Raw genomic sequence first — 27,970 nt, 5'->3', positions numbered from 1 at the left:
CTGGAGCGCATCCAAGATCATCACGCTAAGTGGTGGCTCCTTCTCCATTTTGACCCACGCGATCTCCATCTTGGTGGTAAATAGGTTTGCCTCGGTGCTGGACTGAACCTTTGGAGGAAATTTTGAAATTCATCTTGTTTTCCGAATTTGCCAATTCGGATTTTTTCAATTTGAAAAGCCTGAAACCTCAGTCTGACTGTTTGGCTCTCCCGTTCCCTGACTGGTGAAATAAATGACCAAAGTGAATAATACAGACACCACAAAATGCTTTTGCAAGCGAGGCAGCTGTCAAATGCTGACCGCCACTGAAAAATCATCAAATGTCAAATGCTGATGATGAATTTGCAAATGTTTGCTGAATATTCACACAGCCAGAGCACATTTACCATCAGCATTCTTAGACTGGTTTCGGCGGATGCTTTGCTATCACAGCAGACCAATGATGTTGCGGTCAGTTCTGAAGGGCAGGCGCTCATCATGACAGCCCCCTTGCCACACCCCCAAGGGCAATCCAAACTTGCAGGCAGCAGTGTTGATAGTGATCAACAACCCAGTTCTAGCCGTTTTCATCTCCACCAGGAGCAGGTCTTTTGCAATGTGAATGAGTCTTCATTTCGCATTTGAGGCCAAGCCGTCCCAAAATACTTTGCATTAGAACAGGGAACAAGATATTGTAGTGGGAAAATTCATTTCCCTCCAGCTACCATGAGGATTGCCGCTAAGCTCAGAGGGAGCAGGGAAGTTTGGGGGACTGATGACATCAGCAATCCTGCTACTAAAGAAGTCCCACTGCCGTGTCCCTGTGAGTCGTGGTTCCACTATACCACTGCAGTGCAGCCTGAATTTTTGCATGCCACAAGGGGCACTTTCCAGGAGGGCAGAAAAGGAAGGCGCCCTAAATCCCAGGTTCTGCTTGGGGCAAAAGCATTGGATGACCCATAACACATAAGCAAGAGCCGCTGGGGCAGAAATAGAGAAACGGCCAACCCAGGAAAGCTAATAACTTCTCCTGGTCCTCATGTGCACTGAATTCACGTAATCCTTCTAAGTTTGTAGATGACATGGTAAAGCCACCATACGTTGGGAAGGGGGAGTGGGGGGGACAACAGAAACTAGTCATAGAGATTCTCCAACATGTCTTAAGGATACGACCCTTCAACTCAAATGTAAGGGATCTGATGTACTATGACATGGCTCTCTCCACAGCACATCACCCCTTGAGTTTCCCAAGAGGCAATACGTCATAAACCCAGCACTTGTCTGAGATGTGTCAGAACACTGACATGACCAGCTGCCATGCTTAAAGTATCAGCAACCCCACTTTGGAGCGTAGGTAAGGGAAATCTCATGTTTGAATGGTTCCTCAGATTACTAAAAAGAAAAAATATAAAAGACCTCCATGCATATCGAAAGCTAGCATGTCAGGGGAAGGCTATGCCACAAACCTTCTTCCCTGAGATACTAGCTTTCCATAGGCAGGGAGTTTCTGATGCAGAGGAACATCTAATTACATAGTTCATTCACTTATGGTCTGGACTATATGATTTTGCTGATAGCTTAGCTCAGCCCTAAGTGAGCTGGGTATATGCTTAATTGCCATTATAGATTTTCCAGCACAGATGTGACCAAAGAGTGTGCAGTAGATGTTAGATCATAACATGGAAAGGAGCCCTTAACTTAGTTAGCCCCAAAATTTGTGTAATCATTTCATTTTGTTTATAAGAACATCAGTACCAGATTTGAAAACAAAAAAAACAGAAACATAATCACAAGTAGTAATCTGTATGCAATACAATAATAATAACAACAACAACAATAATAACATCCCAAAGGCTGAAAAATAGTAAGGTTTTATTTATCTGGTACGCTGATTCCAAATACACGACCATAGATGAAATAATCACTACAGGTGGACTGAAAGGGTATTAAGGTAGAACATCTACAAGAAAGGAGAGAAGTACTGTCTACAAAGGAAAAAAAGGAAAGGAAAGGAAAGGAAAGGAAAGGAAAGGAAAGGAAAGGAAAGGAAAGGAAAGGAAAAGGAAAGGGGAAACAAGATGAATGATCAAGAAAACATTCCTGGGTGCAAAACCAAGAGTTATTTACATGGTAAGGAGAATAAAAAAAATCAAGTCAACAACTTCCACCAGAATAGAAACCACAAAAATCCCAGTTAAGAGGCAACTGATTCACTGACTACAGCCGCTCATCTGGCGTTTGCTTTCATGGGACAAAGGGGGCCCACCCCCACCAAGGCATTTACAGGAAGGGCCTGGCTCATCTCAAACCACAGGGGAGGGGTGGGGGGAAGTCCACCAAGTGCAAGCATCACCACTGGCCAGCATGCTTTGTTGCTTTAGCCATGAATCGTCTTGAAGACAAGGAAACAAACTGCAGCTAATTCCCTCTATTTCCAGTTAGCTTCCCTCCAGCCACTTTTGCAACCTTTCAGAGCAGTTCCATTTTCAGACTGCTCCCTCTGTTTCAGGATGGACAGCAGTGCAAATAGACCAGGGATAAGCCGCAGTTCTGGGTTCAGACCTTACAACAAGACGTGGTTTAAATAAGCTGGACTTTGTAAGCCAACAACAAACTGTGGCTTCTATTTGTGGTTTGTGGGGCTGGGTTCAGACACCACAACAAGCCAGATTTGAACAAACCACATCATGGCTTAGCGCTATGCATGAACCAGGCCACCATGTCAAGAGAAATAAATTAAAGAATAAAGAAACTGAGCTAGAAAAATAGTTTCTCAGCGTTCTTGCAGTCATTGGACAGTATCCAGTTCAACACTGCAGATAACGCAAACTACGCTGTGCTGGCGTTAACGGCTCCAGTGTGACACCAACAGCATTCGCTGGAGTGACGGATTATTCCAGAGAAACCTGTCACACCAGCAAGTGCCGCTGCAGTTGTGCTAAAGGTTGTTTATGCCAGCGCAACAGAATTCATGTTAGCACTGGATATTTCCCCACAGTAGAGGACAAGGTTGGATGGCTGTATGTTATCTCCAGAATCAGAGACAGCATACTTCTGGATACCAGTTGCTGGGGCCAAGGAACAGCGCCAAGGGTAGGCATGGTCGGGCACCAGCCGAGGGCCCACACCCCAGCAGGGGCCCACTGACAAGCGCCCCCTGTAGTTGCTCCTCCTCTTCGCCATTGCAACCCGCTCATTCCCCTGCCTCCTGCTCTGCTCCAGACAACGGTGGTGGTGAGAAGGAAGAGCAGGAGATGCCACGGCCTCCTTGCTTCCTGGCTCTCCGCCTGTCAAGCGAGCAAGCGGGAGCAATGAGGAAGAGGAGCAGCTGGTGACCATGGCGGTGAGGAGGTGGACTCACTGAGGGAGGGGCCCATGGGGGGTGTCCTGCCCCGAGGTCCCTTGAAAACCGGGAACACTAGTGGGAGGGTGCTATTGTGCCTGAGCTTCCCATGGATATCTGGTTGGCTACTGTGGGGACAGAATGCTGGACCGCACAGGCCTGTAGTCTGATCTAGCAGCCTACTTCAAATGTCCTTACGTGCCTGAATCCTGGCTGCCATGTTTACTGCAGATCCATGGATCCACCCCATGCTGCCAGGATAGGGCAACTGGCTGCTGCTTCAAACAGCAGAAAAAGACATTGGAAGCCATGGGAGAGGAGGACAAGAAAAAGAGTCCTGTGGACTGATGAGGAAGACTCATTGGGCTACTTATTGCAAACTAGACTAATAAAGGCCTTGATCCAATTTCCTCTGTGTCGCTAGTAGGGATGTCGGAGAAATCCGTAATGGAACCAAATGAGTTCAGATTTCTATGAATCCAACCCACAGATTCTGCAGTAAACCAGCTTTTCCCAAGTTGCACAGATTCCGAGGACCAATATTTTTACTTCCCAGAATTTTATGCAAATTTAGTCATAGCAAAATAGTAAAATAAAAAAACGCTGGCTGAAAATGTGCATTTCCCCCATAGGCTAAAGTATGAAAATGAGCATTGGGGGGATTTGTGCATTTTGGGGAAGATCTGCACATTTGGGGGGATTTGCGCAAGCGCACAAGTGTGAATTTATGCCAATTCGAATTTGCGCCAATTTGGGAATTGGGAAAAATCCAATTCTGCCAATGAGTAGACGACGGAATGAAAGGCACCTGACAATCCATGAAATGCAGACGGAAGAGATTTTACAAAATCCATACATCCCTATGGGCAGGGGAGCCAGTTTTGGACTGTAGGGATTCTAGTAGAAAAATCAGAGGGACAAGCAACATCGGTCATGAATTTATGTCACTGTTGTTAGGCCAAACTCCTGAGCCACAGAGCGGGGCGGATGGGAAACATGCTAGAAGTGAAAATCTGGGGTCCCCCTGAGTCGCTGACTGTCTCCCTAATGTAGAGCAGTAAAACCCGAAGCTAGCAGGCCTCAAAAGTCCTCTCAGAAAAGCAACGCCTGAGGGAACAATTCCTCATCAAAATGGTGGGGGAAATGAGGAAGCACACAGAGCCCCAGCCAATGTCCTGCTTGTGTGCTGAGAAGATTGGTTTCAAATCATTCAATATATTTTTTAACTCATTAAAATCTATTTTTTTATTTATACATTTATTTTTTAAAAGAAATATATCATCAGTTTAAAGTGCCAAGAACCTACCAATCAGGAAGAGTTTTACTTCCCATGGAGCACTGAGGTGGAATACCACTTTCCCCCTTACATCTCCGTAAGTAAACAGATTAGAAATGGAGTGTGCAGGCTTCCAGCAAGCCAGCCGTTACCCCTTCCACTAAACTCTATTCCGTTCCCACCCCACAACAGTTAGTCAAGCATTCTTGCTCAGGAGCCTGCACAGTCCTCAGTGAGTTTGCTATTGATATATAGGCTGGGTTTAATTTATTCTCTTTGGGCCTTATGGTGGCAGTTTCGCTTGGCTGCCCATGACAGGGGAAGGGTCCCTCCTCCTCCTCACATCTTAAATGAAAGCTGAAAATTCAAGGAAGGGTCCTGGAATATCCCAGTGGAAATTAGACCCATGGCCTGGCCCTGCGATGAATATTAATGCTCCAGAGTTTTCTGCCTGCTGAGATAATGCTGCTATAGATATACCAGCTACAATCTCTAGGGCTGTACTTAAAAAACATAAATGAGTTATTAACGCCCCCTCCCGCAACAATTAATCCATCATTAATTCATTTGTTAAGAAATATCTCCCTACAGATCTTATCGTGAGCAGTTTATCTTCTCTTTTGGCAGTGAGCAGAGTTGAATCTGAATATATCTAAGTTATCTAACCTAAACATTTTTTTGCTTTCATCCTAGGGGAAAAGCACAAGCCATTCATTCCCCTAAGACAGACTTTCCCAACCTTGGGTCTCCAAATGTTTTTTGGTCTACAACTCCCATCATCCTATACCATTGGCTGGGATAGGGATTATGAGAAATTTGTTTCAGTTTCTTTTTGATCAGGACTTACCCCAGTTCGTACCATTCAGACCGAACCGCATGCATACATTTGAAAAACACGCATGAAAAATGCATACTTTTGAAAAACAGGCACAAATTCACTTTAATCAATGGGAGAAGAATGCGTACATTTGAAATATGCACACAGTCGATGTGTACATTTGGAAAAATACACAGGGATTTTCATGTGAAAAGAAAGAAGCTGATACGGACTTGGGGCGGAACAACCTTCAAGATGGAATTCAGAGAATTTCAGCGAGCTTGAGATTTGCTCGTTCACACACGCCTAACTGGGGATGATAGGAGTTGCAGTTCAAGAGCATCTGAAGGGAAAGGTTGAAAAATCTCTATACATTTTTTGTGGTTTCATTGTGGGGAGTTTTGACCACAGTTTTGAATTTCTCAGAATCTGCTCTGTATGCGTAACACACACATGTACATCGAACACACTACAAAGGAAAAGGGGAAAAGAGGAGGAAGGAAAAACTGAGTCAATTCCCCAAAGAAGTCACAACAGAAGGTGCAATTGAAGCACAAGATAGAGAGACAGACAGACACATCTAGAGGAGAACTTACCCCACGTTTTAGGCTCCTGAAGCAGTGGATTTTGGGTTTGGAGGTCATGAACTCGTTGAAGCGATGGGAGAGGGGTTCCTTTTGCTGCTTGGGAGACTGAGGGCCGTTGGGAACAGGAGAGGGTGAGGCAGAGGAAGGGGGCGGAGGAGGCGGCTGATGGGGGGATGTTAAAAGGGACATAAGCTACGTATAAGAGATGGAGAAGTGATAGAATTAAAAGAAAAACAAAAACGAAATCAAAAGATTAAAAAACAAACCCAGAAAAGCACACACAAAACAAAATGAACCCGCAATTGCCAAAAGAAGCAACATTTCAAAACCAAAATTTGAAAAGCAGTTCAAGGCAAATAATTAAAATAATGGTTTTTGTTTTGTTTTTAAGGAAATAAAAAAGAACACGGTTAACAAGAAAAAAGAAAAGAAAAAGAGAAGGATCCAGGGTCAGGAAGGAGTTTTGTTTTCTTTAATAAAGAAGACTTGGGTTACATGATGAGGCTGTGATGGAAAATGAGGTATTTTAGTTAAAGTGATGCAGTGCAAAGAAGTAACGTGCAGGATTCCATCATGCCACGTGCAAACAAGATGAGGGGATGAATTCAAAAGAAAGACAGATTTCCCAGTCTAGTCTCTCACCCCTGACTAAATTGCCAAATTCACCAGGTATTGGTATTCTGGAACATACAGAACCCCATTTACAGAAGAGACCATCTGCTGCAGCGGGTTCGAGTGTTGCGCTAAAGCCACAGAGGTCCAGGTTTGAATCCCTGCTCATATCTGAAGCTCATCATTCTCAGCCTAACCTACCTCGCAGGGCTGCTGTAAAAGGTAACATGGCCTAACCCCCCTGAGACCTTCTTGGAGGGCAGGCATGAAGCAAATGCAGGGAATAAAAATGCAATGTGTTTCCTCGCATTGGTGAAAGCACATCTTGGCATAAAGATGAAGGTGGTGCATTCCAGCGATCAGCCAGAGGGACGGGGTGTATTTCAGTATGGGAGCAGAGACCAGAGCAGGGATGTTGAACCTCTGTTCGCCCGAGGGCCAAATTCCATTTTGGAGAAGCTCTTGGGGGCCGCGTTCCTGTGATGGGCGGAGCCGATGGCAAAGGCGTCAGTGCCAAAAGAGCAGCATATTTCGGAGAGGCATTTCAGCCTTTTAGAAGCGGGGGGACCTGAGAAACCCCCAAATGATCAGTGCTTAGGGGAAAGGGGTTGGAACTCTCGGGGGGTCCCAGTGGTGGGCAGGGCCAAATGCAAAAGGGGCAGAACCAAAATACCAAAACATGCCAGCATATTTTAGTTTAGGGCTCTTACTTTGCTCCCAGTAACTAGGCCTCAAGAGAGGTCTTTCAACTGTTTAGAACGGTGGGAAAGCCAGGAAACCACCAAACCTTTGGCAGTCAGGGAAAGGGGTGGGGCCTCCTGTAGAACCCCGGAGGGCTGGATTTGGCCCCCAGGCCTCAGGTTGAACAGCCCTGGACCGGGTGGCAGGGGAGTGACTTAGGAAGTAGACCAGTTCACTTCAAACTTTGTTCCAGCGGTTCCTCGAAAGCTTACCAGGAGTCCCTACATGAGAAGATCAGTATCTACTGATCTGACAGGCAGCTCATCCTCCAGCGCTGATATTCCTGGCTGCAGCGGACTGCTGAGAGTGTTCTAGCCTGCAGCGTGGGGCCTGGGCAGTGCTCTGAGTCCCAGAGTCCTCAGCAACACATGGCCAACATTCCCCAGCAGACACGTCAATGTGGAAAAGGCAGTTCCGGCTCCAGATTTTGGGGGGCCCTTGAGCGAGACATCCTCCATGGGCCCCCTCACTCAGTAAGTCAACCTGGTCACGGCCGTGGTCACCAGCGGCTCTTGCTCCTCTTCCTCTTCCTCATCATCTCATCCCACTTGCTTGCTTGACGGGCAGAGAGCCAGGGGGCAAGCAGGCCCTGGCATCTCCTGCTCCTCCTCCTCACCACCTTCGCTGCCTCGGCCAGAGCGAGAGGCTGGCAACCACCAGGCAGGTGGCAATGGGGAAGAGGAGGAGCAATTCCAGGGGGCTCTGGTCCATGGGCCCCTGCTGGGGTGCGGGCCCTTGACACATGCCCAAACATGCCTACCCTCGGCGCCAAGCCCTAGGAAATATTTCCCAGAAGGCAGGGCATTTGGAAAACCACGGTCCTAAACTGATCTCAGAGAGGCTATGACGGCTTTCCCCAACCCTGCGCCTTCCAGGCAGAAATATGTACTTTTAACCCACCCTGAACTCCAGGGGAAAGGGAAGGAAGAAATCTAAACCAACAGGTAAGGATTCTGCTAGTTGTCCTAGGACATAATGATGAACCTACTCAACATGCCTTCATGCAACGTTTACCATGCTGATGGTGAAAAAGAGAAAACACACACACATATACATATATACGTATATATGAAGAGAGTTACACAGGCAAACCAAAACATTTGCTACCCGGCACATAAATGACAGACAAATGGCTACAGCTACAACTGTGCAACTGGAAAGCTTTGGTAAACTGGAAGAGGACTGGTTTTCTCCCTTCTCCGCTGCCCCCACTGTTTAATGGGCCACAAGCAAATACCAGACTCATGTGGGCAGAATGGCTGGTACAAAAGTTTCCATTGCCTTCTTTGCAAAGCTGACTGTGTAACATGACAACACGCCAGCACCCTTTCACCATCGTTGCTGCTGCTGCGGGCACAGTGAAGCAAATGCTTAGAATAAGGCAGATGGCGTGAGGTTTTGTTTCTTTTAAAAGAAGAACGTTGCATTTCATGAGGCTTGTAAATTAATCAGATCCAACAGCTACACGATTACCCTCCAGCACGCGTTGAGAAAATGAAGGAGGACCCAGCATTAGGGAAGCAATGGTGCAGGCAGGCATGTTGTTAATCAGCTGGAAGGAGTTGAGCAATGTAAGCAAAGCACAATTGGTAGGCATGGAATAATGTAAGCAGAGAGCAATGGTTTAGAATCGAGCAAGAAACAAAAAACCACCATGGTGAAGATCGGACAACTCAAACAAACTGAGCCCAAAACAGCTTTGAACCAATAAAAATCAACTCAATGTTAAGAAAAAGTACACTGAAATAATAAAGAAAGTTAAAAATTAAAGCAAAATTCGGCAATTAAAAATAAAAACCTATTACAATCAATTACAACAGGACATCAGCTATTAGTTCTTAGAAACTAATTTCTATTAAAAAAAGAGAGAGAGAGAGAGAGAGAGAGAGAGAGAGAGAGAGAGAGAGAGACTTCACTGCTGGAATTACAAAATAACATATGGGTAGCAAACTACAAAGGGTACTGAAACTAAGCCAAAGTCCAAAAAGGTCGGTACCTTATTTTTTTTGATGAATGGCCACAACTTGCCCTTGGACTTGCTACTGAATCGGGACTCTGATTTGCTGTCTTTGGAGTTTGAAAGGCTGGATTCGGAGACGGTACGCTTGATGGGCTGGGTGAAGTCTTCGAAGTCGATATCACCTGGAGGCTCAAAGCCAGACTTAAAGGCTTCTACAACCAACTGGGAATCCTGAAAGAGATCCGGACACCACAGAAAGCAGCTTCATTAATGAGTGATGTGGACCTCAAAGTCCTCTGATGAGAACCGTAAAGCTTTGGGGTCCCTTGTCTGGGGTCCTTGTTTGGGGTCCCTTGTCGCAGTCTAGGGATCTACCAGAAATACATTTTAAGGTGCCCATAGTTCAGAGGTGAGGTACATGAGTTTCTACGTGCAAAGGCTCATGTTCGACCTCTGGCACGTCACACTAAAAGGAAGACCGGCATGTCACCAGTTGGAGTACATAATATTAGTCCGACTCAGTACAAAGCAGCAGTAAGGGCTTCAAGATAAAATATGCTAGCATTTCAGCCCTGCCCATTTTGCCTTTGGTCTCGCCCCCTTTGCATTCAGCCCCGCCCACCACTGGAATACAGCCCCCGAAATCTCAAAAATGGAATTCTGCCCTGAGGACTAAAAGGGATCCATTTGACACCTGCCCGCCCCGCCCTGCATGAAATGAAAGGACTGGGATCCCTTTCTCTCTCGTCACAAGAGGGCGAGGAAGGGCAGTTGTCCTTCATGGGACAAATTCTTCACGGGTGCAGTGCAAGGTGAACACCTCATTGCTGCTGCTCTGCAGAGTGTGGGAAATGGGGAAAGGGCACCACGGAAGGACTGGCAGACAGGGGGAAGGGGAACAGGGCAGAACAGAGACAGGGCAGAACAGGTGAGGTCTCAGTCTGAGGGTCGACTGCAGGGCTGAGGTTGACCCCCCCCTGGTGTGAGGAAACGGCACAGCATTCTTTTGGGGGGGGCTCTTTGTACAGACCAAAGGGGTGTTGGTGGGACAATCACACTTTTGTTGGGCCAGGAGACTTCCTTCTTCTGGTGCTCAGGAAAAAGTGGTAGGCAGCGCTGAGGTCACACATGTGATTTTTGTGGTGGCCCCAAGTGCATTACAAACTAGATAACCATTACAAATTTTTATATGACAGGGAGAGAGAGGAAATAAGAAACAGGGGAAAGGTGGAGATCAAAATAGGAAGAATAAACACATCAAATGATATCACATTGTAGTCATTTCACACATACACACCCCTTTCCCGGCCTTTTGAACCCATTAAAATCTGTTTATCACCCTTCATCCAAACATCCCACCACTACATTGGAGCTAAACATACACCACTTTCCTTTATGTGGCAGAAAGAGATAAATGTCAAAACAGGAAGTCAGCAATCCAGCTGACACATTAATTTCTATCTGCTGCCTGTGTATTGGGAAGGCAATATGCTGGCAATGGGCATCCCTAGGTGAGCAAAAGGATGCTATCGTCCTCAGGTTCTGCTTGTGGGCTTCCTAGAAGCACCTGGTTGGCCACTGTGGGAAACAGAATACTGGGCTAGATAGGCAAGGGGTGGTGGGGATCATGGCAGTGACGAACTGGTGACCACGGTGGTGAGAAGGTAGACTCATTGAGGGAGCCTTGCCCAAGGGCCCTCCAAATCCTGGAGACAGCACTGATGGGCATATATGCAAGCGTCCCAATACTCAGCTGCTCATAAATTTAATCACTCTGACTTTATCACTCATAAAATTCATCACTCATAAATTTAATCGACGCTGCAGCATCCCCCAAAGGCCAAAATGGTGGAGGATTCAGTTTATTTTGAGGGTTCTCCCCAAATTAAACTGAACACTCAAAGGAGGCATCGACTCACATTCTTCTGATCAATGGATTCTGCCACTTTTGTGATCTCGTCCAGACACCTCCCGATGATTGGGATCACCTGCCGGTCCACCTCTGCAAAGGTTTTCATGGATTCCCCTATCCGGATTATCCTCCTCTCCTCCATTTCTTGTATTTTCTGTAAGCAAAAGAATCAGCAGAGGTCACGCATGTCGAAAGAACAACATTCTCGCCATCCGTATGGCAGATCCCTTAGGCAGGGCATTATTATCGCTCCCTTTAACAGCGAATGCCGCTGGTGAGTGCTGACAGGACGGGGCCATTGGGAAACAAGGAAGAGGCATCAGCCAGCTCAAGGGAACTGAAAAGTTTGGGGAAGGGCAAAATACTTTAAAAAGGTAACCCTAAGGGGAAACAAGTTGGCCAAAGAGAACTAGGCATGCTCAGTAGCCACAAAGATGTTGAGTGCGTATTGGAAAAAAAAAACATGGTTGGGAATGGAGCACTGCGGAGGAGGGCATGGCTGGCTAGAACCCTCTGGGATTCCTAATCCCCAGAAGACCCCACCCCCTTCCCCTCTCCTCCAACCACTGATTGTTTGGCAGCTTCCCGGCTTTTGTGCAGTTCTTTCCCCATTCTAAAAGTTTGAAAGGCTTCTCTTAAGGCTGACTTACTGGAAATAAGAACTTTTAAGCTAAAATATGCTGCTATTTTTCTGCCTTTGACGCCGCCCCTTTTTGCCTTTGGCTCCACCCACCACTGGAATGCAGCCCCCAAGAGCTTCTCCGAAAGGCCCGCAGGCTGAAAGAGGTCTGCACCCGTGATATACCACAACAAGGTCCCACTTCTTATCCCTGTATTGCCAATCACAAGGGCGAGACTGAAATTGAGAGGGGCTTTGCTTTCGACTAGCTTGCCTAGCGAGTTCAGAGAAGGGATGAGAGTCCCCCAAACACAAACAAAATATCTGTGTGTGTGTGTGTGTGTGTGTGTGTAGGGATCTTGGGACAAAACTGTTTGTGACAGGGAGGGTCCCTTCTACAATTTCCCCAACCTGCTTCATTCACTTATGAAGCAGGTAAAAGCGGCAGCCATTAAGATACAGGTTAGGAACAGCAGATTTTGGGAACAGCAAAATCAGTTCCCAGGGCAGCAAAAACACCAGAGCTGTGTCACACATAGAGGAGCTTGCAGACAGGCTGCACCGTAGGCCTCTTGCATCAACCCCACGGGCCCACGCCGGCTTCAGCCACCAGGAAAGCAGATGCTGGACGTGCCTGGAGTGACAGATTACAAACCGGATGTGGAGTGAATGCAGGCATGGACGTGAATCAAGGCCATATGTTCCCATGACTCCACTCCAGAACCCAACACGGTGCTGGCTGGCGCTTTGGAGCTCCAATTTCCCTGCATAGCTTTGGCTCGTCAGCGGATAACAGAGAACAATTCCCGGAAGGACCCTGACAGGCGCATCCTTCCCAAAATTAAAAACAGCTCGCTCCATCTGATAGTTTTGGCCGTCAAAGAGCAGGCTGGGGAACTTTCCATTCAACCCACAACACCGGCAAGGGGAAAGGGGGGATCGTTGCGATCCGGCTAACGACCAGGAGCTATGAACATGATGGACATCTGCGTGTCAACAGACACGTCACATGCGGGAGCCGGCCCAGAGGCTACAACTTTGTCGAGCAGGATCCCGACGGTGTTACAGCAGACAATGCTTTGGTCCTAAGAAATGGGATTTCCCCGAACTCCAAAGCTGAGCCACTGGCAAAATGGGACGATGAATTCCCGCTGAGGTAGTGCGGGGTTGGGGAACCTCAGGAGGCCAGAGCTGGACTTCCAGGTTTTCCCAGGTGGCCACGCCCCCTTCCCTGGCTCCACCCCCTTTCCCGCAAACTCCAAATGTTTGGTGCTTTTTGTGACATTTTCCCTCCATTCTGAAAGGTTCAAATGCCTCTCCTGAGGCTTAAGTTACTGGAAGTCAGAGCTTTAAACTAAAATATGCTGGAGTGGATTTTTTGTATTTCTCCGAAATGGAATTTGGCCCAGGGGCTGAAAGAGGTTCGACGCCGATGCGTTAGTCTCATGGGCACCTCCTGGGTGGTGCCTAGGCTTAGATTGCCTAGATTAGATTAGAATTAGATTGCCTAGATTAGAATTAGATTAGATTGCTTAGATTAGAATTAGATTAGATTGCTTAGATTAGATTAGAATTAGATTGCCTAGATTAAAATTAGATTGCCTACATTAGAATTAGAATTAGATTGCCTAGATTAGAATTAGATTGCCTACATTAGAATTAGAATTAGATTGCCTAGATTAGATTAGAATTAGATTGCCTAGATTAGAATTAGATTAGATTGCTTAGATTAGATTAGAATTAGATTGCCTAGATTAAAATTAGATTGCCTACATTAGAATTAGAATTAGATTGCCTAGATTAGAATTAGATTGCCTACATTAGAATTAGAATTAGATTGCCTAGATTAGATTGCTTAGGTTAGAATTAGATTGCCTAGATTAGGATTAGATTGCCTAGATTAGAATTAGATTAGAATTAGATTGCCTAGATTAGATTGCTTAGATTAGAATTAGATTGCCTAGATTAGAATTAGATTAGAATTAGATTGCCTAGATTAGATTGCTTAGATTAGAATTAGATTGCCTAGATTAGAATTCGATTAGAATTAGATTGCCTAGACTAGATTGCTTAGATTAGAATTAGATTGCCTAGATTAGAATTAGATTAGAATTAGATTGCCTAGATTAGAATTAGATTGCCTAGATAAGATTGCTTAGATTAGAATTAGATTAGAATTAGATTGCCTAGGTTAAAATTAGATTGCCTAGATTAGAATTAGATTGCCTAGATTGGGATTAGAATTAGATTGCCTAGATTAGAATTAGATTAGAATTAATTGCCTAGATTAGATTGCTTAGATTAGAATTAGATTGCCTAGATTAGAATTAGATTGCCTAGATTAGAATTAGATTAGAATTAGATTGCCTAGATTAGAATTAGATTAGAATTAGATTGCCTAGATTAGAATTAGATTAGAATTAGATTGCCTAGATTAGATTGCTTAGATTAGAATTAGATTAGAATTAGATTGCCTAGATAAAATTGCTTAGATTAGAATTAGATTGTCTAGATTAGAATTAGATTAGAATTAGATTGCCTAGATTAGAATTAGATTGGCTAGATTAGAATTAGATTGCCTAGATTAGAATTAGATTAGAATTAGATTGCCTAGATTAGATTGCTTAAATTGCCTAGATTAGAATTAGATTGCCTAGATTAGAATTAGATTGCCTAGATTAGATTGCTTAAATTGCCTAGATTAGAATTAGATTAGAATTTGATTGCCTAGATTAGAATTAGATTGCCTAGATTAGAATTTGATTAGAATTAGATTGCCTAGATTAGAATTAAATTGCCTAGATTAGAATTAAATTGCCTAGATTAGAATTAGATTAGAATTAGATTGCCTAGATTAGAATTAGATTGCCTAGATTAGAATTAGATTAGAATTAGATTGCCTAGATTAGAATTAGATTAGAATTAGATTGCCTAGATTAGAATTAGATTGCCTAGATTAGAATTAGATTGCCTAGATTAGATTGCTTAGATTAGAATTAGATTGCCTAGATTAGAATTAGATTGGAATTAGATTGCCTAGATTAGAATTAGATTGCCTAGAATTAGATTAGAATTAGATTGCCTAGATTAGATTGCTTAGATTAGAATTAGATTGCCTAGATTAGATTGCTTAGATTAGAATTAGATTGCCTAGATTAGAATTAGATTAGAATTAGATTGCCTAGATTAGAATTAGATTGCCTAGATTAGAATTAGATTAGAATTAGATTGCCTAGATTAGAATTAGGTTAGAATTAGATTGCCTAGATTAGAATTAGATTAGAATTAGATTGCCTAGATTAGAATTAGATTAGAATTAGATTAGAATTAGATTAGAATTAGATTGCCTAGATTAGAATTAGATTGCCTAGATTAGAATTAGATTAGAATTATATTGCCTAGATTAGATTGCTTAGATTAGAATTAGATTGCCTAGATTAGATTGCCTAGATTAAAATTAGATTAGAATTAGATTGCCTAGATTAGATTGCTTAGATTAGAATTAGATTGCCTAGATTAGAATTAGATTGCCTAGATTAGAATTAGATTAGAATTAGATTGCCTAGATTAGATTGTCTAGGCTTAGATTGCCTAGCTCAGCCTTACATATGTGCCCTGCAGCTGTTGTGGCCTACAACTCTCAGCATTCCAGACCATTGGCCATGCCAACTGGAGCTGACAGGAGCTGAAGTCCAAAACAGCTGGAGGGCACCAGGTTGGGGAAGGCTGTCCTAGAGATTACGCCCTCCTTTAATTTTTCCCGTTGAAGACAGCTCTCCCTCAAAGTGCCTTGGGCACAGAGACTTAATCTAAAGGACCGTCCTTCTACTATCCATCACAGGAAGGGGGCCCTGGCTTAGTGGTACAGCGCACGCTTGGCATGCAGAAGGTCCCAGGGATCAATCTGCACCATAAAGAGATGCTGGGTAACAGGGCAAGGCAAGACCTCTCTCTGCTGATATACTGGAGGTACTGGGGTCTCCAATGTGGTACCTGTGGTGGAGACCTGTCTTGGAGCCCACCATGCTCCCTGCCCCTCCTGATATATATTTTATTTCTTAATAATTTCTTTCCCAAATTAAAACTTTTTTTTTAAACTGGGAGGCTGGTATCCTGCAAAGCTAAGAGCTGCTCTCCAGCACCATCTTTATTCGGGTTCCCAAGGGTTGTTTTGTGCTTTGGGGTTCAGACCCAATCTCTGCCTCAGACTTCAGTTCTTGGGTCAGTTACCTTTCTTTTAATGTCAGCACTTTGCCTTCTAGGAAATTAGGGTTTTGGTAGGCCACACCTACCACAGCAGCCATTTAATGAATGGGCAAGCCCCAACCTATGGCAGCCATTTTGTGAGAGTGCCCAAGAACCCCAAAAAGGTTGGGGACCCCTGCTTTAGAGTCATGATTTTAATGTTGTCTATATCATGTATTGTGTTTTATACAGGCTGTTTGCCACCCTGGGCTGCTTGTGAGGGAGGACAGGATACAAATCAAATTACTAATGTAGCTGAAGGAACGTCTCCTCCCGAAGCCTTAGGTCATCTTTGGAGGCTGTCCTTTGGGGGCCCTTGCCAATGGAAGGTAGATGGGGGGGCTACAAGTGAGAAGGCCATCTCAGCTGTGGCACCCCCCCTTATGAAATTTCCTCCCCAAAGACGTTCACCGAGCACCCCCATTTTTTTCGGTGTCAGGCAAAGACCTTTCTTTTCTCCCGGGCATTTTAGAGACCTAGTTCTAGCTTTTATGGCTGTTTTATCTATTCCTGTGCTGTTTGTTATTTTGTAGTATATTTCATTTTTTTAAATATTTGCATTGTATTTTATATTTTTAACTGTTTGAATGGCATCCTGGTCTTTTCACTGTTTGTAATCCACCCAGAGAAGGTTGGTTATTAGGTGGATCAAAAATATAATAAATAATAAATACATATTAATAATAATAATTTGCAATCCAGTTAAACCCATGAAATTAAAAAGCCCATCTCATCATCAGGCCAGTGTTCAAAGTTGAAGATTAATGCAGCTGGGGAAGCTCAAACGTTACCGATGCTCAAGCCTGCAAAACCAAAGTCAGAGATGGGGCTGCCGTTGAGGCTTTCAGCTGACACCAGCTCGCCCCATCGCCATGCAAACGTTATTTTCTCATCCCACAGCTGCAGAACAGAGGTGGCGAGCGGCGACAGAATGGAAAACAGTGATGTCACCACCCCGCTTCCTCCTGTCCTCCCACAACAGCGAGACTGAAAGAAATGTGAGTGACGTGCTTCACAACCAAAAGGATGCATGTGGCTGCCTAGAGGGACCCCTGTAAGACCATTAAATCCAGGGCCTAAAATTACCTCGCTACACCACTGCTGAAATGTCCTGGTAGTGGAGTAGATGGCTTGCTAGCAGCAACATGAATTTTGGAATAAATGACGTTTCCTACACTTTCCTGGCGGGCCATCATTAAAGAATTCCTGGGAAGCAGAGGAGCGCATGGAGGAAGACAGGAGCAGGCCAAGGGAACATCAGGGCCTGTTCCAGTTGGACTCCACACCCCACCCCAATCAGGAGGGGAAGGAGAACCATTCCACCAACCCTGCTGACAGACAACTTCGTTTTTTCCTCTTCCCTCCCCATCCATTTTTCCTTGCATGTCATGCCTTTTGAGACTGCAAGCCTGGGAGCAGCTCTTGTTTTACTAACTGCACAGAAGCCAAATTAAGGGAACATCAGTGCCAGATGTATCCCCTCACCCTCAGGGCTAACTGGCATCAACTGCCATGTGAGAAAGGAGGAGTCAGGGAGACAGGAACGGGTAAGAAAACATCACTCCCCCCCACACACACACTCTCAGGAGAAGACAGGGGAAACCAGGCCCATTCCACCAGCCCTGCTGAAACGCTGCCTTGAGTTGTCAGTCAATCAGTCAATTTAATCATAGGTATTTCCAATTTTGCCCCCCGCCCCCAACACAGACACAGTCACAAAAAGGAAAAGGTTGAACCAGCCACTCAGATCAGTTAATCATGTACATAACTGACAGCAACGGTTTTTAGGGCCTTCGCTCTAATCTTTTTAGCAGCTGCAGTGAAAAAAGGCTGCTTGCTGAGTGACATAAGGAGGATCTGTGTGTACAAGCAGTAGACACACCTGCTCAGCCAAAGTTCTGTCAGACATTCCTCCCAAGAAAGGTGCAAGAAACCTTTTCCTGCAACTGGCATGCAGTTCACAGAAAAATATGCAATGGATAATATCCTTCATTTGAGGAGCCCCACACATACAAAGGCATTGGGATGTGGGAACATTTGTATACCTCCATCAAAACAGGCAGAAGGCATCGCCTGGAAGCATAATTCCATAACTGCCTTCCTTAGCTTCGAGTCCGTCAAGAAATTAAGATAATTAGAGAAAGATCGCTCACCCTTAGAAAGATGGTACCCCCTGCTGAATTCTGTTTCTTGAATTCAAGGGTTACATGTAGCACACGTATAGACAGTTCAGCTGTTCAGATATTTTAATAAATTAGCATGTTTGCTGAATGGTTTCCACATCTTTATTAGCATAATAAAATCTACCTAATTTTTTCCTCTTCCCTCCCCATTTGGTTTTCCTTGTGTGCCGTATCTTTTTTAGACTGTAAGCCTGCGGGCCCTCCAAAACCTGGAGCCGCCCTGCCAGCAGGCCACACAGAGTCCAATCTGTAACCCAAATCCGAGCCTGCTAATGCAGAAGGCACAGCACCTGCCAAGGCAGGAAAGCTAACTGACATCAACTGCCATGTGGGAAAGAAGAAGGAGTGAGGGAGACAAGAGCAGGCAAAGAGAACATCAGGGCCTGCTCCAGCTGGTCTTCACCCCAGGAGATGAGGGGGAGAGCAGGGCCATTCCACCACCTTGCTGAAGACCGACTTCATCTTTTTCCTCTTCCCTCCCCATCCCTCCTTCCTTACATGCTGTAATTGTTAGACTGTAAGCCTGCAAGGGGAGGCTTTTTTGCCTCGGGAGCGGGATAAAAACACTTCAAAGAAATAACTAATCCTCCCATCCTTTGCATCCCGCCCCCCCACACACACACACACCTCCCCAAACGTCCATAACTCGGAGAATATCCTACTTAGAGAAGATGGCCTCTCAGGGTCAACAGAATTCAGGACGTAAACCAGAGATTCTGGAAGACACACACCCCTCCATCCACCCAGTGGTCTCAGAAATGTTACCCATCAAAACTGGGTCTCAGTCACTGGGACTAGGAAGTTCAGGCAAGGTGCGAAGGCGCGCTCACCTGGAAGATGTTGGGTATGTGCGTGTGATAATGCTCGTTCTGCTCCTGGTTGAACTTCTGCAGCATAGACGAGTATTCTGTTTTGCTCTCTTCAGCCATCTGGTGCCGGAGCTGGGCTTGCTGCCGTGCCTGGGGAGAAAAAAGGAAGAATTATGATTGTTGCATGCCACCTCGGGAGGGCTTCTGGCCTGAAAGGCGGCCAAGAAATACTTGGAATAAATAAAAGAAACAGATAAGAACGCCTCAGAGAAACGGTCACTCGGGGATCGAACCTCACAGCAAATGACCGGTACCAATGCTTGACGGGTCTCGGGGGCATTTTGGAGAGCAGCCAATGGCAGAGGTTACGTGTCTTCCATAAACGGCAAAGGAAGATGGGCTTATGCCCCGAAGTCCCCATTTTGGGGGGGCTGTGGACAGCTTTGGAACACTGACAGCGGGCGTTAGAGCAGAAAACTCCTCCAACCATGGAAAGCAGACCGGCCCATTCACAAAATTGCAATAATTATATGCTGCCCCATCCTACTGGTCCTTGCATCATTTTGTATTGTTGCTGCAGTTGGAATTGTTTTTCCTAGTGTATTTCAATGGTGTATTTCAATGGTGTATTTCAATGGTGTATTTCCAGCTTTGTCCCAATGCCCCGGACATCACACCAATCTGGGCACTGCGCGTGCGCGCGTGCGTGCGCGCGCGCGTGTGTGTGTGTGTGGAATTCCTCTACCTGGAATAAGAAAGAGGACATCATTTTGTCTCTCCCCTCAGGCAGCAAATGTCTCGGGCTGGCCCCAGCGAGCCCTGGTTCGGGCCTCCAGACCGGGGAGGAGCTGTGACCCATACAGAGCTGCAAACCAGGCAGCCTTCCCTGCGGGCCAGCATTTCAGCTGTGTCTCTGCACAGGGGGTTCCGGCGCATCCTTGAGCAGAGAGGCAGCAGGACGGCTTGCTGCTGGCAGGAGCCAACTGGAAAGAAGGGACGGTCCTGTGCAGAGATGCAACCAGCCACCTCCCCTCAGGGGGGCTCACGGGAGCCTCTGGTGAGTTCATGTATTCCTCGTGGCACACCAGCAGTCCTCTGGCGGGGCACCTCTGCGGGATGCCTGGCATCATTCTCCTCCAGCCCTCCCATAAAATCTTTGCCCAAATATTTCCCTTCAACAATCCCAATTTGGAGCTGCCCCCTCCCTGACCCTCCACCCTGACCCCGGGCCTTGCGGGATTTTCACCCCAGAGCCTTCTGTTTCCTTTCGAGACCCACTTAATCATCGCTCCTTGGCCTGTGGCCCATCTGCTTCGTTTTAGCTGCCTTTCCGCTGCTGGATGGATCCCTCCCTCAGCCTTGGGCCCATCTGCCCTTGCTTCCTATCTTCGCCATTTAGGCTTTCCTCGGAGCCAAGGACACATGAAGGCCTGCCAAGGACAAAAAGGGAATACGGGCTAGGCGCTTAAAGGATTTCAGGCCTGGGCCCATAAGGGCACCAACTTGCATCACATTCACACATGCTCATTTCGTCTCTACCGATGCAAATTTGGAAGTCAGGACCAGGCTTGCTGGACATTGCACAGAGGGCAAAGGCGGCAAACTCATTTCCCATCCAGATCGCACCAAATAAAATAAACCCTTTCGTGGATTTGCACCGCACCCCTCCCAGAGCATCCGAAATTCCGTGGTTCCTCTCCAACCACAATTCATTTGGAACGGTTGTGAACTGGTGTGCAAAAATACACCAGAAAGAACAGCTGGGAAGTTTTTTCATGAGCCCTTGCAAACGTGCCCCTGTGCAATTGAGCTTATAATAACAGCTTCCATTGGCATCAATGTAAGGGTGGGTTTTTTTTCTAACCTTATTTATCATGAGAGCCAGTGTTGTGCAGTGGTTAGAAAGTTGGAGGGGACTTGGGAAATCCGGGTTCTACTCCCCAGTTGGCCACGAAACTCACTGAGTGACTTTGGGCCAGTCCCTGACTCTCAGCCTCACCTACCTCACAGGGTTGTTGTGAGGACAAAATAGAGAGGAGGAGGATCATGTAAGCCGCCTCGGGTTTCGTGCAAAAGGGGAAAAGGTGGGGTATAAATGTAATTAATTAATTAATTAATTAATTAATTAATGGATATCTCCAGAGTCTCAAACGCTTTCCAGGTAAGCCACCTTGGGTTCCAAGGCAAGCAGGGAAAAGGCAGCATATAAATGTAATAATAATTAAGTAAGTAAGTAACTAAATCAAGCCAGGGGGGTGTTGCAGCATGAGGGGAGGAGAGAGTTAACCCTTCCCTCCTTAGCTGTAATCCCCCATGAAAATTGCCCCTTGCATGGCAATGAAGCTGAGGAAAAAACTTTCCATTGGCACCAATGCACACTCAGGACCCCAGGTATAAGATCCGGGTGACAACTGATGAATGGGATAATTCACTGAAGGGAGCCTGCTTAAATTTTGGAGCAGGATCTGGGTGTGAAATGGGATATTAATTGGGGCTGGCCCCCTGATTTGTCCTTGGCTCACTTTTGCATTAGTACTCCGTACAAATTTTGAAACTCCATTTTGGTGCAAATGTTACCCATTTTGTATATGCCTCGGGGGGCGGGGGGGGGGGGTTGTCCTGAATATGGAAAACTTTGCAAACTTGGGTAAATTTTTATCAAAACCAGACTCCAAGAAAACTCTATCTGGGAATCACGGCCCTGCAAAGCCTGGCCTGGGAATTTCCCCCCGCCCTCACAACACCCTTGTGGGATGACTCTTTTCACCCAGCCTTGCAGAAGAGGGAAAAGGACTGCTCTTGCTGAAAACAATTGGGCAGGCTCCCTGCCCGGATTCTAGAAACAGTACAAGGGTCACTAAAAATAGTGTCTTTTAGAAAAATGGCACCCCAAAGACAAAAGGTGTGTTGGGCACTGAGAGGGCTGCCTGTAAACAAAAAGGGGAGGAAGTATTTTCACAGGATTTGCAACAGGGGTGGGCAACTACAGGAAAACTGGTGACCATTTTTGCCCACGGACCAGCCCCTGGTGAGGCGCCCCTGTGCCCTGTAGGTACCAAAAATGGGGAGGTGGAATAAAAATTAATTAAATAAAAATGTCATCCAGAGTGACTATAGCATCTCAAAAGGGTCAAAATTAGCTTTCAAACAGGCCAATTATGACCCTTTGGGCACTCCATAGCAGCTCCGAATGCCATTAAAAAAACAAAACAAAACTGGGGGGGGGTCCCCAAATTTCGGCGGGTGGCATGCACTGCACTGGCATTGCTCACCCCTGATCTACACAGTGGAGCAGCAGTTCAAAGGAGGCAGAGGGCTGGAAATTCACATTCCAGCTCAAAGTGTGCCGGGCCTTTTCTTTTCTCCCCCCACCCCCAAACTCCACAGTCTTGTAGCTTTGCCAGGCGGCAGCCTGCCAAAACTACACTCCCGCCTCCAAGTTGATAAACAAGGCGGAACGAGGAGGCAAACCCCACAGGGATGCTTCAAAAACAAACCAACGATAAAAACACACAGAGGAAAGCTTGGAAGGAAAGAGTTTTACTGGCCCGGTTCGGACAACACGACAGCCTGCCGTGGGTTAATTTACCCTCGGGGAGCTGCAGAGCAGCCGCCAAGATGTATATGCAACCCCCAACTGCCAGTTGTTGGGTCATGCGAACCTGGCCGGTGGGGTTAAACAACCCTCATGGTACCCTAAAACAGGCCGTGAGTTAACCCTCAAATAACCCCCGCTGGCCAGTTTGCATGACCCAACAACCCCTGCCCCGGGGGGGGAGCCAAGTTCACCCAGGCGCAGAAAAAACGCCCCACACTGCCCCTGTTTGTAGGTATGTTTGTACCCATGCAGAGAGACATATCCCAGACACATGGTTGCCCTTTTACCATCTTTTCTGATGGGGGATAAAAACAATGTCAACTGCGGCATACAACCAGGGGGGTTGTTAGATTAGGCCTATGGGGCCATGGCCCCGGATTTATTTCCCAGTGCCCCAGCCCTATTCCACAGAACTCTGCGTATCTGTTGGTGCCAACGGAAGGGTGTGTTTTTTATCAGCTCAACTGCCATGCAGGGGGACAGTTTTCACGGGTGATTGCAGCTGGGGGTTAACCCACCCCTTCCTACATGCTGCAACACATACACTCCTCAAAAGAAATCTTCCCCTGGATGGCTTGGGGTGGGGGAGAGAGACTTTTCTCACTAATTCTTGGGATTATCTGGGTGCAAATTAAAGGAAGAGTTTGTCTTATTTGAGATGATTTGGATGAGAAATTCACTGGTGGCTTTACCTAACTATTTCTAAATTTGCATATATAGATATAAATGAACATATGCAGATTTTACGTATATCTGTGTCATATGGGTCTGGACCCCAAATCTTTTAAGTGCCTAGTGATGCCCCTGCATACAATCTTCTTAACTATCAATCTGGCTTAAACACGGAACTGTACTTGGGGTGGGGTGGGGGGGACAGCAACCCTGTCCTATAATTTAGCACACAGGAGTGGAAACAGATTACAGACCGTGCCGCGACAGCACAAATCTTTGTTTATTTTACATGCAACTGTTCCTCACCCTACCCATTCAAGTCTGTATCTCCCTGGATTTAGAGGTACGATCCATCTTATTTTATTTATTTAAACTCTATGTGGCCTCATGTCATGACATGCTGCATGGAATTCATTTCAGAAGGGTTGCAGTGGCTTCTTTAGCGCCATTTTAAAAAATAAAAGAATAAACATACGTTTTTAAATGTACAGAAGCCAGGAGTTTTCTGGACCAAGAGGAAAAGCTTTCGCCCTTGAAAATCTACAGAGCTGCAGAAGGCGGGCGTGAGCTCAGGTCTACATACATACGATACACAGCTTCAGAGTGTGTGTGTGGGGAGGGTGTCCTGGGACAAAAGAATAGACCGCGCGATTTCTGGCTGCAAGTCATGTTTCCGAAATTTATTTATTTATTTACAATATTTATATACTGCTCCGCATCAAAGATTTTGGAGAGGTGAACAACAAGATAAAAGAATAAAACCCCATAATTAAAACAAAACATTTTAAAAGAACAGATTCTAAACTTCATAAACCGCAGCTGGTCACTCAGGGAAGGCTTCTCGAAATAACAATGTCTTCAGAATGAGTCCCAATTTTTTTTTAAAAAAATCTCTGCATGTAGAAATCTAGCATAACAGGGCTGGAATTTTTCTTCCCGATGTGCTGGATCAGCCTTGTAAATGAGTCTACAAAATGAACCCACAAAGTATTTGATTCAGCTCCTAAGGCTAGTAACCCAAGGACCTTGTCTCATTAAGATTTACGGGGCTGCAGACATCATCTTCTACATGTGACTCTCCCATGTTTTCTGAGAGCTTTTCCCATCTTTTCCCTTAACTCAGAACTTCCGTTAAGAAGAAAAAGTCAGAACAGCTGCGCAATGCCTTTTGATTACTACCACTACGAGCCTTCCAAGTGGACGCACCCTTTGTTTCCATGCTGGCCTCAGAGGAGCGGAGATGTGTAGATGAAACCTGCCCTTCTTGCACTCTGCACGTGTAGAAATTCTTCCAGCATCCGCCAAAAGTATGGCTGTCAGGAGGTGTGGGGGGGTGTAGGTGGAGCATGGCTGCGGGCAGGACTAGCCAGCGCAGCCTCACCGCACATTCTTCCAACACGTGACCCTATTTCGGCTCCATTCCTGGTGGCACTCACCACCTGCGTTTGCTATTAGAGGGAGTAATAAAACCGTAGTGATACAGAGGGAGCAATGAAATAAAATAAAGAACATGGAGGGGGTCATGTGAACTCTGAGATCTCTCAAAGGGGCCTGAAGAATGATCAAGGGGCTGGAACAACAGCCCTACAAGGAAAGGTTACAACAGCTGGGATTGTTTAGCTTACAAAAGGGTGAGTAAGGGGGGACAGGATAGAAGTGTACAAAATTATGCACAGTGTGGAGGAAGTCCCTCTCTCATAATACTTGAATCCAACAGGTCATCCCATGAAAGTGATTGGTGGGAGATTCAGGACAGAGAAAAGGAAGGGCTTCTTCACACAGCGCAGAGTTAAAACAATGGAACTCACTTCCACAAGATGTAGGGATGGCCACCAGTTTGGAAGGCTTTAGAAGGGGAATAGATAAATTTCTGGAGAAGAAGGCTGTCAGTGGCTACTATTCCTGATGGCTACCTGCTACCTCCGGGATGGCTACCTGCTACCTCCGGTATCAAAAGCAGTACGCCTACGTACAGCAGCTGCTGGGGAACACGGGCAGGAGGGTGCTGTTGCACTCATGTCCTGCTTGTGGGCTTCCCACAGGCAGCTGGTTGGCCCTTGTGTGAACAGAATCTGGACGAGATGGACCTTGGTCTGATCCAGCAGGGCTCTCACATTCTTAAGAAAGCCAGTAAGCTTCCATGTGTGTGTAAAATTTTTTAAAGACGTACTACACGAATATAAACCAGAAACAGTGCTTTATCAGGGAGATGAGTCAGAAAAGAGGGGTCTGTCCCTAGGAAATCAGGACGGTTGGAAACGTATATGGCAGAAGTTCAAAGTGACCTTTGCACAGGAAGATGAGACGGAGAGGACCGCAACTTCTGTGCAGCAATGAGAAGCAGAGAAATTTTCTAACGAGGTGTGGCAGGCTGGGAGCTTGCGGCTGAATCCCAAATGTGGCTGAAAATGAGCAAGCAAGAGGGGGAGGCGGAGGAGGCGGGAGCGAAAAGAACACAGAGGCTGCTCTTCATCAGCAACGGTGAGCGCAAGTGTTATCTAATGTTTTCAGTAGAGCACGAAACTCTGCCAGATGATCTCCATGCACTAATGGCTTGGAAGGAATGTCAGGGCTGTTAGAAAAAAGAAGCAACCCTAACTAATGAAGCTGTAATGAGGGAGAAAGGCGTGCTTAATGGCTGAAGATCTGAAGCTATAAAGCCTGAACAAGGTTCCCCCGGCCACTTCGTCAAGGTCCGACTCGCACATTTATTGATTGTATTTATTCCAGGGTGCTTCCAAGTAGACCGAAGGGGCGTGCGTGCTTTCACCTGCTCATTTTATCATCACAGCAACCCTGCAAGGTAGGCTAGGCTGAAGACAGCCTGACCTACCTATGATGAATTCTAAGGAGGGGGTTGGGAATAGGAGACCCTCTAGATGTTGCTGGACTGCAACTCCCATCAGCCCCAGCTAGTGCAGCACAGGACCATAAGCCACCGTTTTAAGCTTGCTTGTTTGAACAAACCATACTTTTAACAGGGGGTGTCGAACCTCAAGCCCATGGGTCACGTCCAGCCCACCACCTGGCTTCCAATTTGGCCCACCAGGGTTCCCTGGGTGGCCACGCCCCCTTCCCCTGACCCCACCCCTTTCCCCTGACCACCAATGGTTCAGCACAGGTCCCCCCCTCCACATTCTAAACGGTTGAAATGCCTCTGCTAAGGCTTCGCTTCCACGAGTAAGAACTGGAAGCTCAAAGCGGGGGGCACTTTGGGTAATTTTGGCCCTTTGGCTCCACCCACCACTGGAACACGCCCCTCAGAGGTCCCCTGAAATGGCCTGCAGGAGGCTCTGCACTAACCGGAGTCCCGTCCCAGTTCAGATGTAACGAGAAACTCTGCTTTGTTGAAACAGGAAATCAAAAGCTCCCATCATCCTGCCTGGCTCCGGGGCTTGCTAATGCTTCTGCATGTCATGCTAAACGACAGCTTAGCGCATCCGGGCCCCCAGTCCAGATGTGTTGGACTATAACACCCAGCTGGCGGGGATATTGGGAGTTGCGGCCCAACACATCTGGACCGGTGGCAGGTTGGGAAAGAGTGCACTTCGTGTTAAGTCCAAAAAGGTCCCTTGCCCAATCTTTGCTCACACCCATGGAGGAAAAACAAAACCACTGAGTTCACACATCCACCATCACCTCTCCCATAAGTGCTATGCTGCCTTTGTGCAAAGATCTGAGGACCACACTTGGAACTCCTTTTTTCGGAAAATATCTTCTCTATGGGGGTAAGAAGGGCAAGTAAATGGCAAGGAGTATATGTGTGTGTGTGGGGGGTGCATCTCTGCCCCCGCCCCACCCTTCTGCTCCTTTGAAAGGGTGCGTGGGGATTTGCTCGAGAGATCTGGAACAGTAGGAAGGCTTCTCCACTGATTCTCGCCCACAAGCCCTTGCTGTCCAAAGGAAAATACAAGACTGTGTGTTTTTATAGAGAGATAATGCAGGAAGGCAGAAATATATTTATTGACTTTTACTTGTTACATTGATATCCCACGTCGCCGTCCAAGGAGCCCAAGGCGGTGTACATGATCCTGCTTCTCCTCTCCATTTTATACTCACAACAACCCTGTGAGGTAGGTTAGGCTGAGAATCAGCGGCTGGCCCAAAATCACCCAGTGAGCTTCATGGCCGAGTGGGAACTAGAACCCGGGTCTCCCCGTCCAACACTCTAACCCAGGCCCCCCCAACCTTTTTGGACCCGTGGGCACATTTGGGCATTTGAGAAACTTCTGTGGGTGCAGGGCACCCCACAAAATGCCTGATCAGTGGATCGCTGCTTTGATGTCTATACCTGTCACATCTATGGATCTTAGGCTGTGTCTTATTCAGCAAAAACATTTGTTTTGTGTCTATTGGACCCTGCAACATCTCTTTAATAAGGGATTGTCTAATTCAACTAATTGCTGGAGGTGCAACATAGCTAACGCTTCTTTTAAATACATGTTTTGGCAATGTCCAGTAGTTGCTTCTTTGGGGGAGGAGGTTCTTACACGGATAAAGTTTGTACTGGAAAAGTCTTTGATATTTGCTGATGTAGACAGCTATTTTAAATTAACTACCTGTTTCTTGCAAATTAACAAATGGTCAGCGCAAATGGATTCTCCGCATCCTTTTGAC

General features: G+C 46.2%; 1 protein-coding gene across 26 annotated transcripts in view; it reads right to left on the bottom strand.

Annotated features, from left to right (window-relative positions):
• Positions 1-27,970, bottom strand: part of FNBP1 (formin binding protein 1) — a 165,574-nt gene that overhangs the window by 46,497 nt on the left and 91,107 nt on the right. For 15 of the 26 annotated variants that reach the window (XR_014785886.1, XR_014785887.1, XM_084820949.1 and 12 more), the window contains 4 exons: positions 19,105-19,233; positions 11,235-11,381; positions 9,352-9,546; positions 6,012-6,194 (listed from right to left, as the gene is read on the bottom strand). Coding sequence is in view for 24 of the 26 variants with exons in the window: in XM_084820949.1 (XP_084677075.1) it covers positions 6,012-6,194; positions 9,352-9,546; positions 11,235-11,381; positions 19,105-19,233 (654 nt within the window). In the remaining 2 variants the exon portion in view is untranslated. The remainder of the gene's footprint in view (positions 1-6,011; positions 6,195-9,351; positions 9,547-11,234; positions 11,382-19,104; positions 19,234-27,970) is intronic. The other 11 variants (XM_084820966.1, XM_084820961.1, XM_084820962.1 and 8 more) reach the window with 3 other exon arrangements.

This window comes from Heloderma suspectum, chromosome 14 (assembly GCF_057233095.1).
Source record: "Heloderma suspectum isolate Gila_16-S chromosome 14, 16-S_ref, whole genome shotgun sequence".
Taxonomy (NCBI): Eukaryota; Metazoa; Chordata; class Lepidosauria; order Squamata; family Helodermatidae; genus Heloderma; species Heloderma suspectum.
Note: the sequence above shows the minus strand (reverse complement) of the source record. Positions and strands in the feature narration are given on the sequence as shown.